The 14,831-nt window shown below is 38.3% G+C and overlaps 1 protein-coding gene across 1 annotated transcript in view; it reads right to left on the reverse strand.

Annotated features, from left to right (window-relative positions):
* HECW1 (HECT, C2 and WW domain containing E3 ubiquitin protein ligase 1) overlaps positions 1-14,831 on the reverse strand; it is a 675,231-nt gene that overhangs the window by 148,745 nt on the left and 511,655 nt on the right. Inside the window, exons 18-19 of the mRNA XM_053662971.1 lie at positions 14,666-14,749; positions 13,142-13,251 (exon numbers count right to left, since the gene is read on the reverse strand). Coding sequence (XP_053518946.1) covers positions 13,142-13,251; positions 14,666-14,749 — 194 coding nt within the window. The remainder of the gene's footprint in view (positions 1-13,141; positions 13,252-14,665; positions 14,750-14,831) is intronic.

A 14,831-nucleotide genomic window follows, 5' to 3' on the forward strand; every position in this document is an offset into this window, starting at 1 on the left:
ATTTTGAAAAAATAATGATAGCTTACATAGAAAAAAGCTATAGACTCTACCAAAAAAATACTCAACCTAATAAGTGAATTTGACAAAAGTGCAGGATATAAAGTCAATATTCAGAAATCAACAGCATTTTTATATACTGACAAGGAAATATCAGGAAAAAAATCTTATTTGAAATAGCAACAAGAAAAATAAAGTACCTAGGAATAAACCTAACCAAGGAGGCAAAAGACCTATACTTGGAAAACTACTTAACACTGAAGAAAGAAATTAAGGAAGACACAAAGAAATGGAAGCATATACTCTCTTCATGGACTGGTGAAATTAACATAATTAAAATGTCCATAATGCCATATTATCTCACCTATAAGTGGAACCTAATCAACAAAAAAAAACTCAAGAAATCAAAATATAACCAGAGACATTGAAATTAAGAACGAGCTAACCAGAGGGGATGTGGGAGGAGATAATGGGGTGAAAAAGAGAGAAGGGTTTTCAGGAACAAGTATAAAGTACACGTGGACAAAACCAAAGAGGGGTACAATCAAGGGTGGGAAGTAAGAATGCCTGGGGTGGAGGGGAGTGGTGGTGGGGGAAATGGACACAATTACACTTGAACAGCAATATAAAAGTCAAAAATATATCCATACTACCTAAAGCAATTTATAGATTCAATGCAATTCCTGCTAAAATGCTAATGAAGTATGTCACAGACCTAAGACTAACATTTCAAAAGTGTGTATGGAACCATAAACAACCCCAAATTGCTGCAACAATTTTGAGAAAGAATAGAGTAGGAGGGATAACAATATCTGACATCAAATTATATTATGAGGCCACTGTAATCAAAACATCTTCTACTGACATAAGAACAGACACATAGATCAATGGAACAGGATAGCAAGGGGCGGGGGAGGCTGGGATGGGAAAAATAGACAAAAAACTGTACTTGAAAAATAACTAAATAAAATTAAAATTAAAAAAAAAAGAAAGCCCAGAAATAAACCCATGTCTGTATGGTCAATTAATATTTGGCAAAGGGGACAGAAGCATGAAATAAAGTAAAAATAGCATCTTCAACAAATTGTGCTGGGCAACCAAGATGGTTGCATGTAAAAAATTGAAACCCAACCACCAACTTACACCATATACAAAAATAACCTCATAATAACTAAAAGTCTTAAATATAAGTCATGGCACCATAAAAGTCCTAGAGGAGAGGATAGGCAGGAAAATCTGATATTCCATGCAGCATTATTTTTACTGATACATCCCCTAGAGCAAGGGGGATATAAAGGAAAGAATAAACAAATGGGACTTCATCAAAATAAAAGATTTTGCATAGTTGTATAAATCATCAACATAATGCAAAGGGAACCAAGTGAGTGGAAAATATATTTGCAAATGATAACTTGGACAACGGTTTGACTTCTAAATTTGTAAAGAAACTCACACAACCCCAGACCAGGAAGACAAGCAATCCAATTAAAAAAATGGGCAAAGTAACTGAACAGACACTTCTCCAAGGAGGACATACAGAAGTACCAGACACCTATGAAAGGATGCTCAGTATCACTAGTAGTCAGAGAGATGCAAATTAAAACAACAACGAGATACCACTTCACACAAGTCAGAATGGCCATCATAAACAAATTAACACACAGAAGTTCTGGTGAGGTTGTAAAGAAAAGGGGATCCTAATACATCATTGGTGGGAATGCAGACTTGCACAATCACTGTGGAAAACAGTATGGAGTTTCCTCAAAAAGCTAAAAATGGAACTGCCTTTTGGCCCAGCAATTCCACTGCTGAGATTACACACTAAGAATACAGAAGCACTAATTCAAAAGAAGCTATGCACTCCCAATGTTCATAGCAGTACAATTTACACAATAGAATACCACACAGCAGAAAGAAAGAAGGGGCTCCTCCTACCCTTCATGACAACATGAATGGAGCTGCAGAGCGTTATACTAAGTGAAGTAAACCAGGTGGTGAGAAACAAATGCCATATGATTTCACCTATAAATGGAACCTAAAAAACAAATGCAACAAGCAAGCACAATATAACTAGAGATGTTGAAATAAAGAACAAACTGACAGTAACCAGAGGGAAGTGGAGAGTGGGGTCATGAGCGAAGGGTGGGTTAGTGTCATCAAGGTACACAGGTAAGGGACCCATGGACAAAGCCAAAGGGGGGAAGTACTGAGGGTGACAGCTGGGGATGGAAAAAGAAACTGGTGGAAGGAAAATGGAGATAACTATACATGAACAACAGTAAAAAAAAAAAAAACTTGGTGAATTTACACAATGAAATACTGTGCAGCAGAAAGAAGGATCTCCTACATACTGCAACAACATGGATGGAACTTTGGAGTATTATGCTCAATGAAATAAGGCAGGCAGTAAAATAGATATGCCATATGATCCCACCTGTATGAGGAATCTACTGAATAAAACAAACAAATGAGCAAAATAGAACCAGAGGCATGGAAACAACAAAGAGACAAAAAGCAACCAGAGGGAGAGGAATAAGGGTAGAAAGAAAAAGGATTAGTCAAGGAACATGTATGGATGATCCAAGGACATGGACAACAGGTATGGGTGTGGGAGGTGGGCTGGGAGGAGTAGAGCAAAGGGGGCTAATTGGGACAACTGTAACAGAAAACCAACATATATTTTTAAAAACAATAAAAAAGGGAACCAATAGTATGGGAGAATATATTTGCAAATGATACATCAGACAAAGTTTTGGTCTTCAAAATATATAAAGAACTCACAGGACTCCACTTCAGGGTGACAAACAACCCAATTAAAAATGGGCAAAGGACCTGAACAGACACATCACCAAAGAGGAAATACAAAGGGCCTAGAGACATATGAAAGAATGTTCAGCATCACTAGCTATCAAAGAGATGCAAATTAAAACTACAATGAGATACCACTTCATCCCAGTCAGAATGGCCATCATAACCGAATCAACAAACAGCAAATGCTGGAGAGATTGTGTAGAAAAGGGAACCACAGTACACTGATGGTGGGAATGCAGGCTGGTGCAGCCACTGTGAAAAACAGTATGAATTTTCCTCAGAAAACTAAAAATGGAACTGCCTTTTGACCCAGCAATTCCACTGCTGACATTATACCCTAAGAATCCTGAAACACTAATTCAAAAGAAGCTATGCACCCTAATGTTCATAGCAGCACAATTTACAATAGCCAAGTGCTGGCAACAACCTAAGTGTCCATCAGTAAACAAGTGGATCAAAATACTGTGGTACATTTACACAATGGAATACTACATAGCAAAGAGAAAGAAGGAGTGCCTACCTATCATGGCTGCATGGATAGGTCTGGATAGCATTAATCTAAGTGAAATTAGCGAGGCAGTGGATTATAAATACCATATAATCTCAGCTATAAGTGGAACCTAATCAACAAAAATAAAAAAGCAAGGAAAGTATAACCAGAGATTTTGAAATATAGAATTGACAGTAACCAGGGGGGTGGGTGGCAAGGGATAATGGAAAAAAAAAAAGAGAAGGGTCATCACAGAACGTGTATTAAGGACCCATTGACGAAGCCAAAGGGAAGAAGGATTGAGGGTGGGCTAGGCAGTGGAAAGTGGTGCTGGGAAAATGGAGACAACTGTAATTGAAAAACAATTAAAAAAAGAAAGAGAGAGAAAGAAAGAAGAAAGGAGGGAAGAAAGAAGGAAAGAGAGAAAGAAAGAGAAAAGGAAATAAAGAATGAAAGAGAGAGAGAGAAAGAAAGAAGGAAGAAAAGGAAGGAAGGAAGGAAGGAAGAAGAAAAGAAAGAAAGAAAGAAAGAAAGAAAGAAAGAAAGAAAGAAAGAAAGAAAGAAAGAAAGAAAGAAAGAAAGAAAGAAAGAAAGAAAGAAAGGAAGGAAGGAGGGAAGGAGGGACGGAAGGAGAGAGAGAAAGAAAGAAGAATAAACATGTTGCATGGGAGTAGGATGCTTGGATCAGTAATTTTACAGATGATAATGTCGGGAAGATGATTGTGAGAAGTGCTTGGGGTGGAGGAAGAGAAGTTTGCTGCCAACAACGGAGTTCAGAAACTAGGAGCAGAGAACTAAATAGGTGTCCTTGTGGATATTGAAATCATCCTGGATGGCAGAAGAACTTGGTAAGGAGAGAGAAACATGAGACAGGTACTACAGTCTTTGACAGTGAGAAAATGAGAAAAAGGTTGATCAATGGCAGTTACTAGGAGAGGGGATACAGCTGAATGGTATAAGCAAGGAAGCACAGAGGAGACAAGCCCCATCTTTGGATCTTGTAGCATCAGAGGAGTAAGGGAACCAGTATTCATCACTTCAAGTGTCTTTGGTAAATGCCAGGGTTCAGAGTATAGTTAGAATTAGAATACAAGTTAGTAGGTGCAAATATAATTTTCTGTCTAGTAGATTACAGTATATTTTATAATATGACTTTTAATGCTACTGTTATTACCACTCTCCCCATGGTCAGTACTATGCATTTTACAAACTACTTTGGCATAAATGTCTATATTTCATTATGTCTGTTGCATGCAGATAAATTTCATAAAAGTCTGGAAAATAAGAATTATAAAATTTAACATCACTATATTTGAATTAGATAATCTAAGGTGCCAGGGTCAAAGCTAGGAGAATAAAAACAATTAAGTACTTCAACAAAATGAACTGGACAAGTGCCCAGATTCATGGCATTAGTAATATCTCTATCAGGAAAGTTGATTCCTTCTGTAAAAGATATCCAAATAAACCCCCTTTAGCAAATAACTTTCTCTTATTTTTTTTATTTCCAATATGAAACCTTTCACATGTAATGATATTAAAGTCATATTATATTACTAAAAGCTTGGACCAAAGAGTAGAGAGGTTATAAGACTTGGACAATCTCTACAACAAAATGCTAGACCAACTTGTAGACCAACAGACTCTACTCCCCTAAAGTAAGTCTTGCTGTGCACACTGGAAGTGATAGTGCTAATGCTGACTCTGACAAAGCTCCTGGTCCACCTTTTCCCAGGTCATGACATCTCTATTACTTTGTATGTCACAGGCAGCATGCATTAGGTGTTTCCTTATCAATACCATAGTGAACTTATTTGGAAGATGTGACATCAGGGAAATACTGATTTAAAAACAAATTTAAGGCAATGCTGGGAAGATGGCGACGGAGTAAGATGGAGCTGATACTAGCTCCTGTACTCATGGGTGAAAATCCTGGCAGATCCACTGAGAAACAGCACAATAAACCATTGGTTACCCAGCATTTATGAAATTAAAAGACCAGAGGTTGTGACCGACACTGAAACACCAGACGGCGGCAGAGTCAGCTACTGGAGCTGGGTCTCACGCGGCCCCTGTGCTGCCGCCAGAGCAACAGGCCTGGGAGCCGGGGAGTCAGGTACGGAAGCCGGACACTCCAAGCCCCTGTGACGGTCCTGGGAGACAGAGGAGTCAGGAACCAGAGCGGGGACACCCTTGTGCCGATGCCATAGCTACCAGCCTGGGCAACGGAAGGGTCAGTTGCAGGAGCTGGGACACCAAAGGCCCCTGTGACGCCGCCATAGAGACAGGTCTGGACCCTGAGGAGCCAGCTACGGGAGCCGGGCCGTTCACGCACTGCCATAGCAACGGGACTGGATGCCAGGGAGTCAGGTACGGAAGCCGGGACTCTCCAAACCCCTGAGACAGCCCTGGGTGGCAGAGGATCCCCCTACGGGAACTGGGACTGTCTCAGCCTATGGTTCTGCTGCCAGGCGAAGGGACTGGACACTGGGGAATCAGTTACGGGAGTTGGGACTTTCTAAGCCTCTGTGCCACTGCCATAGAGACAGGACTAGACGCCGAGGAGTCAGGTACGGAAACCTGGACACTCCAAGCCCCTGTGACGGCCCTGGGCGGCAGAGAGAGCCAGATACGGGAGCCGGAACATTCCCAGCCTCTGTGCCACTGCCGTAGTAATGGGCCTGGGTGCTTGGGGAGGCGGCTACTAGAGCCGGGACATTCAGCAGTGGTAGGGGACAAACGCAGGGACCAGCGCGAGGACCAGCGTGAGTGCAGGTGGAGACTAAGAACAACAAGAAACTTCAAGGAGTCTGCACCACTGAACTTCACAAGGATCATACCAAAGAAGTTTACACCATAAAACCAGTGTTTCAGAACAGATCAATTTTGGAAGCAGAGACTAACAAGAAGAGTCTCAAACAATGGGAAGACAAAGAAACAATCCCCAAATGAAAGAAAAAGAAGAAACTTCAGAAAGAATGTTAGATGAAATAGAGGCTGATCAACTATCAGACAGTGAATTCAAAGCACTGGTTATTACGAAGTTCAAAGAGCTCACAGTGAACTACCAGAAACTACAGGGGAAGTACAATGATCTCTCTGCAAACTACAGCAACATCTAAAAGGAAATGGAAAGTATCAGCAAGAGACAAGAGGAAATGAAGAATACAATTTCCGAATTGAAGTACACAGTAGAAAGTTTCCAAAGTAGGATAGATGAAGCGGAGGATAGGATTAGTGAGTTGGAGGACAAGGTAGAAAGCATCTCACAGAAAGAGCAAGAAAATGAAAAGAGGCTCAGAAAGAATGAAGAGGGATTAAGAGAAATGCAAGACAATATGAAATGGAATAATATCCGAATAATAGGAATACCAGAAGGAGAAGAAGAAGAACAAGGGATAGAAAACGTATTTGAACGAGTAATGAGAGAAAATTTTCCTAATTTGACAAGAGAAAAAGTCTCACAAATCCAGGAATCACAGAGAGTCCCAACCAAGAAGAACCCAAGGAGGCCCACTTCAAGACACATCATCATCAAAATGGCAAAATTCCAAGACAAAGAGAGAATCTTAAAGGCAGCAAGGGAGAAAAAAGAAATAACATACAAGGGAGCCCCAATAAGGTTAGCTACTCACTTCTCAATGGAAACACTTCAAGCAAGAAGAGAATGGCAAGAAATATTCCAAGTAATGAGAACCAGAGGCCTACAAGCAAGGCTAGTTTACCCAGCAAGGCTCTCAATCAAGATAGATGGCCAAATAAAGAGCTTCCAAGACAAAAGAAGTCTAAAAGAATATGCCTCCACCAAACCAGCTCTACAAGAAATACTAAAAGGATTGCTTTAAGGGAAGGAAGGATAAGAGGGAGACAGAGAGGAACACAGGTACAAAAATGGCAATGAATAACTACCTATCAATAATAACCTTAAATGTAAATGGATTAAATTCTCCAATCAAAAGATACAGAATAGCTGCATGGATAAGAAAGCATGACCCACACATATGCTGCCTACAAGAGACTCACCTCAGGACAAAAGACCATCACAGACTAAAAGTGAAAGGCTGGAAACAAGTTTTCCAAGCAAATGGTCAAGAAAAAAAAGCTGGGGTAGCAATTCTCATATCAGACAAAATAGACTTCAAAAAAAAGGCTATAAAGAGAGACCCAGAAGGTCACTTCATAATACTCAAGGGAAGAATCCACCAAGAAGACATTAACATTGAAAACATATATGCACCAAACATAGGGGCACCCAAATATATCAAGAAAATCTTAGAGGACTTCAAGAGAGATATTGACAGCAACGCAATCATAGTAGGGGATTTGAAAACCCCACTATCAAAAATGGACAGATCTTCCAAACAAAATATCAACAAAGATATTGTGGCATTAAACAACACCCTAGATGAAATGGACTTAACTGATATATATAGAGCCCTTCATCCCAAAGAAGCTAAATACACATTCTTTTCAAATGCACATGGAATATTTTCAAAGATAGACCACATGATAGGACACAAAACGAGCCTCAAAAAATTCAAGAAAATTGAAATCATACCAAGTATCTTCTCTGACCACAAGGGACTGAAATTGGAAACCGACCCCAAAGAAAAAAACCCAAAGCACCCAAAAACATGGAGACTGAATGGTATGCTATTAAACAATGAATGGGTCAAGAATGAAATTAGGGAAGAAATCAAAAAGTTTCTGGAAACAAATGAAAATGATCTCACAACAACCCAAAACTTATGGGACACAGCAAAGGCAGTCCTGAGAGGGAAGTTTATAGCAATACAGGCCTACCTAAGAAAATAGAAACATTTCAAACAAACAACCTAACCCTACGCCTGCAAGAACTCGAGGAACAACAACAAAGACAGCCCAGAGCAAGCAGAAGGAAGGAAATAACCAAGATTAGAGCAGAATTAAATGACATAGAAACTAAAAGCACAATTCTAAGGATCAATGAATCCAGGAGTTGGTTCTTTGAGAAGATAAACAAAATAGACAAGCCTTTAAGTAGGCTCATCAGGAAAAGAAGAGAGAGGACACAAATAAACACAATCAGAAATGAGAAAGGAGAGCTTACAACTGATACCACAGAAATAGAAGAGATTGTAAGAAATTACTATGAAGAACTTTATGCCAAGAAATTTGAAAACCTAGGGGAAATGGACACATTTCTATAAAAATACAATCTTCCAAAACTCAATGAAAAAGAAGCAGAAAATCTAAATACACCAATAACAGCAAAAGAAATTGAAGCAGTAATCAAAAAACTCCCATCACACAAAAGCCCTGGACCAGATGGTTTCACAGGAGAATTCTATAAAGCATTTAAGGAAGAGCTAACCCCTATTCTCCACAGACTATTTCAAAAAATCCAGAAGGATGGAAACCTCCCAAACTCTTTTTATGAAGCCAGCATCATCTTAATTCCAAAACCAGACAGAGACACAACAAAGAAAGAAAACTTCAGGACAATATCACTGACGAACATAGATGCTAAAATCCTCAACAAAATATTGGCAAATCGCATCCAACAATATATCAAAAAGATCATACACCATGATCAAGTAGGATTCATCCCAGGGATGCAAGGATGGTTCAATATTCGCAAATCAGTAAATGTAATACATCACATAAACAAAAGCAAAGACAAAAATCACATGATCATATCAATAGATGCGGAAAAAGCTTTCGATAAGGTACAACACCCATTTATGATAAAAACACTCAGCAAAGTGGGAATACAGGGAGCATTTCTCAAAATAATAATGGCCATATATGAGAGACCTCCAGCCAATATCATACTCAATGGGAAAAAACTAAAAGCTTTTCCACTAAGATCAGGAACAAGACAAGGTTGTCCACTTTCACCACTTCTATTCAATATAGTATTGGAAGTTTTAGCCACAGCGATCAGGCAAGAAAAGGAAATAAAAGGCATCCAAATAGGAAAGGAGGAAGCAAAACTGTCACTGTTTGCAGATGACATGATAGTGTACATGGAAAATCCTATAGACTCTACCCCAAAACTGCTCAAACTAATTAATGAGTTTGGCAAAACAGCTGGTTACAAAGTCAATATCCAGAAATCAAAGGCATTTTTGTATACCAACAGTGAATCAGCAGAAGCAGAAATAAAGAGAAAAATCCCATTTGATATAGCAAAAAGAAAAATAAAATATCTGGGAATAAACCTAACTAAGGAGTTAAAAAACCTGTATGCAGAAAACTACACAACCCTGAAGAACGAAATCAAGGAAGACACAAACAAATGGAAACATATACCTTGTTCATGGATTGGAAGAATTAACATCATCAAAATGTCCATACTACCCAAAGCAATATACAGATTCAATGCAATATCTATTAAAGTACCAATGGCATATTTCACAGACATAGAACAAACACTTCAAAAATTTATATGGAACCATAAACGAGCCCGAATAGCAGCTGCTCTTTTGAGAAAGAAGAACAAAGTAGGGGGGATCACAATACCTGATATCAAACTGTATTACAAGGCCACTGTAATCAAAACAGCCTGGTACTGGCATAAAAACAGGCACATAGACCAATGGAAAAGAACAGAGAGCCCAGAAATCAACCCAACTCTCTATAGTCAATGAATATTCGACAAAGGGGGCAGTAACATAAAATGGAGTAAAGATAGCCTCTTCAACAAATGGTGTTGGGAGAACTGGACAGCTACATGCAAAAAAATGAAACTTGAGCACAGACTTACACCATACACCAAAATAAATTCAAGGTGTATAAAAGACTTAAATGTAAGTCGTGACACCATTAAAGTCCTAGAGGAGAACATTGGCAAGAAAATCTCAGATATTTCACACAGCAACTTCTTTACTGATATGTCCCCTAGAGTAAGGAATGTAAAGGAAAGAATAAACAAATGGGATCTCATCAAAATAAAAAGCTTCTGCATGGCTAAAGAAAACAGTATTAAATTAGCAAGACAACCAACTGTATGGGAAAACATATTTGCCAATGATACCTCAGACAAAGGTTTAATCTCTAAAATATACAAAGAACTTACATGACTCCACTCTAAGAAGACACCCAACTCAATTAGAAAATGGGAAAAGGACTTGAACAAACACTTCTCCAAGGAGGACATACAGAACATTCAGAGACACATGAAGAGATGCTCAATATCATTATCTATCAGAGAGATGCAAATTAAAACCACAATGTGATACCACTTTACACCAGTCAGGATGGCTATCATAAACAAAGCAACAAACAACAAATGTTGGAGGGGTTTTGGGGAAAAGGGGTCCTTAGTTCACTGTTGGTGGGAGTGCAGACTGGTACAACCATTATGGAAAACAGTATGAAATTTTCTCAGAAAAATAAAAATCGACCTGCTTTTTGACCCAGCAATTCCACTGCTGGCATTATATCCTAAGAATCCTAAAACATGAATATCAAAGAACCTATGCACCAGAATGTTCATAGCAGCACAATTTACAATAGCCAAGAGTTGGAAGCAACCTAGGTGCCCATCAGTAAATGAATGGATCCAAAAATTGTGGTACATATACACAATGGAATTCTATGCTGCAGAGAGAAAGAAGGAGCTACTACCCTTTGCAACAACATGGATGGAACTGGAAAGCATTATGCTGAGTGAAATAAGCCAGGGGTTGAAAGACAAATACCATATGATCTCACCTTTAAGAGGAAGCTAAACAACAAAACAAACAAACAAGCAGAAAAAAAAAACAAATAAAAAACAAAGACACTGAAATAGAGAACACGGGATAGTGACCAGAGGGGAGAAGGAAGGGAAGTTAAGGGGAAAATGGGGGAGGGATTTGGAGGAACAAATAGGAAGGACACAGGGACTAGAACTAAGGGGGCTGGAAATGGGAGGGAGGTGGGGAGCAAGGGGCGGGGGAGGCTGGGATGGGAAAAATAGACAAAAAACTGTACTTGAAAAATAACTAAATAAAATTTAAAAAAAATAGAAAAGAGGAAAAAAAACAAATTTAAGAATTATCAGAACCATGTATATGAGACAGTATTGAGTGACATGACTTGGAGGAGTCAAACTAAAAAATAATCTAATTTTAGAGACCTATGGCTGTATTAAGTGATGCTGAGACATCCTGTTTGAGGGACAAAACACTTTTCAAAATTTGGTTTCTCTTTGGAATATCCTCATTGACTTTGAAAGCCAAACTTGGACTCTGATTCTTGAGGTTCTGAGATAATAAATTACCAGATAATTACCAGATTTTTCTAAATAACTTCCTTTTAAAGAAATAGGTTACCACAGAGACATGCAACTATGTGATAATGCAAACCAAACAAATGGGGGAAAAGTTTCCAATATCTGGTCCTGTTTGGGGCTATGGATTTGACCTAAGTTCATGGTCTTAATGAATGCAATACCTATTAAAGCACCATTGACATATCTGACAGACATAGAACAAACAGTTCAAAAATTTATAGGGCACCATAAATGACCCCCAATAGCAGCTGCACTTTTGAGAAAGAAGAACAAAGTAGGAGGGATCACAATACCTGATATCAAACTGTATTACAAAGCCACTGTAATCAAAACAGCCTGGTAGTGGCATAAAAACAGGCACATAGACCAATGGAACAGGACAGAGAGCCAAGAAATCAACCCAACTCTCTACAGTCAATGAATATTCAACAAAGGAGGCAGTAACATAACATGGAGTAAAGATAGCCTCTTCAACAAATGGTGTTGGGAGAACTGGACAGCTACGTGCAAAAAAATGAAACTTGAGCACCAGCTTACACCATACACCAAAATAAATTCAAGGTGGATAAAATATTTAAATAAGCTGTGACACCTATAAAGTCCTAGAGGAGAACATAGGCTGGAAAATCTCTGATATTTCATGCAGCAACATTTTTACTGATATGTCCCCTAGAGCAAGGGACATAAAGGAAAGAACAAATAAATGGGATCTAATAAAAATAAAAAGCTTCTGCGTGGCTAAAGAGAACAGTATTAAAATAAAAAGAGAACCGACTGTATGGGAAAACATATTTTCCAATATCAAACCTTGCAGACAAGGTTTAATCTCCAAAATATACCAGGAAATAATATCTTCTTTTTCAGTAAAGAGTTTAATATATATTTTTACATTTGGAATTAAAAATATCTACACAGAATTTTGTATATTGAGTAAATTCATTCTAATTCATAAAGCAAACTTTAGGGGAACCATTTCACATCATGAAAGAAAACTTTGGTATTTTCCTGGGGACACATGGTGGTCTCTATTAATCATATAATCTGGTAACTTCCTTATTACTTAACAAAATGTGCTGAAATTGGTAGCCATTAACATTATGAGTCATAAGGGTGAACATTTCAGAAAGGACTCTTTCCTTTTAAATTCTTATAGAATGCATTTGGAATATAATAGCAATTTGGAGCAGGGATCTGGCACACTTGTGTGGGGGATACAGATAATAAATGTTTTAGATTTGGGGGCCATATGTTTTTTTTTTTTTTGCTACTACTCAACCCTGTTATTATAGTATGATAGTTGCCATAGAAAATACTTAAATAAACATGTATGCCTGGGTTCCACTAAAATTTTGTTTATAGACACTGAAATTTGAATGTCATATAATCAATAAATGACATGAAATATTAGTTTTGTAAAAAAATTCAAACCATTTAAAAATGTAAAATGCATTCAAGTCTTAGGGAATTACACAAACAGGTGGCAGGGAAAAAGGACGAGCATGCAATTGTCCCTTTTCCACCTTCATCTGGTAGAAACACAGATGACCACTTACAGGAGATGTACTGCCAGATTCTCAAGTTACCTGGGGAGTTCTGAGGTGAGGAACAGGGTGAAGAGCGGGGAGAAAAGCTATACCCAGAGTGAAAGGCAGCTTGCAGAGGAATATAGGACATAATCTCTTCTTCGAACAGACTGCAAAGTAAAAAAATTAAATAGTTCTTTTCACGAGAATGTTCATGAATTGGGGGTAATTAATAGTAGCTATACTTCTTGCAAAGAAAAAAAATACATTTAGATGTAGTATTAAAAGAATAGGCAAATCCCACCCTTGCTGGTGTAGCCCAGTGAATTGAGCACAGGTGTGTGGGAAGTTGCTGGTTTGATTCTCAGTCAGGACACATGCCTGGATTACAAAGTCCCCAGTAAGAGACATGTGAGAGGCAACCACACATTAATGTTTCTATCCCTCTCTCTCTCCTTCCCTTCCAATAAATAGATATAGATAAATAGATAGATAGATAGATAGATAGATAGATAGATAGATAGATAGATAGATAGATAGATAAAATCTTGAAAGAAAATGATAGGCACATCTCACCATGCAAATCCTGTGTTATTTATTTCTCAGTGTTAATTAAAATGCTAATTAATATTACAACAAAGTCTTCATCAGGTACTATGAGGCCTCTCCAGAAAGAGTCCAGCCATTGTTAATTTAACAAGAACCATTTGCATAATGTCAATGTAATCCGGTGGCCAAAAAAAGTGGACTGGAATGTGCATGCATGAACAATGATGACTTAACTGTACTAGTTAGTCAGTGGGGACAGTGGTCACTATTGAGTGAGCATGTGTACTGCATGTCTGTCATATTCAAAGTGACTGAGAAGAGCAATACATCTACACCAAACATTGCATTAAGATTGAACATTCATCGTTGAAAACTATTCAGAAGGATTTTAGGGATGATGCAATGAGTGAAGCACCAAAGAAGTGTAGCACAAACACTTTAAAGCTGGTCAAGAATTTGTTGAAAGTGATCCACATTCTGGAAGGTATGCAACAAGAACACCTGAGAATGTTGAACGTGTATAGGCTGCCATCAACAAAGAGTTATGGCTTTTCCCAAAACTAAAATCACCTTTGAAAGGGAAGAGATTTCAGATCATTGATGAGATTCAGGAAAGTATGACAGGGAAGCTGATGGTGATTCCAAAAAAGGATTTTGCAGAGAATTTTGAACAGTGGAAGAGATGCTGGGAAAACTGTATGAGGTTCCAAGGTACCTACTTTGAAGGGGACTGAGGTGTCATTGTCCTTTGTATAATGTTTATTGTATCTTGAATCTTCTTTAATAAATGTCTCTATTTTTCATAGTACATGACTGGATACTTTCTGGACAGATCTCATATATTTAGCTTTTGTTACCTGAGCTGTAAGTGTATAGAAGGTAATAGACAGTAGGTGGGAGCCCTACTCCAGTCATAGCTACTAGAAACCTCTAGAACAAATAGCGTGTTTCTGTTATGGCTGCAGTGAAAGAGAACTGCCCAGAGTAGTTTTTATAGATGCTTTTTGCATAATTGCTTCAGGCTTAACCTCTTACCTCAGCAAAATAACTAGATCTGCATCACAGGACAATTTTTCAAGCCCATGATTACCCTCAGTCCGAATGTAATGAATTTTCTCCCTAAAATAATGTAGGATAGAAAACAAGAGTTACACACCAACACATAAGCTAAGGGATGAATCCTTTTCTGACCCTCTTTTTA

The sequence above is a fragment of the Artibeus jamaicensis genome, unplaced genomic scaffold (assembly GCF_021234435.1).
Source record: "Artibeus jamaicensis isolate MK-2021 breed Jamaican fruit bat unplaced genomic scaffold, CSHL_Jam_final contig_311, whole genome shotgun sequence".
Lineage (NCBI taxonomy): Eukaryota > Metazoa > Chordata > Mammalia > Chiroptera > Phyllostomidae > Artibeus > Artibeus jamaicensis.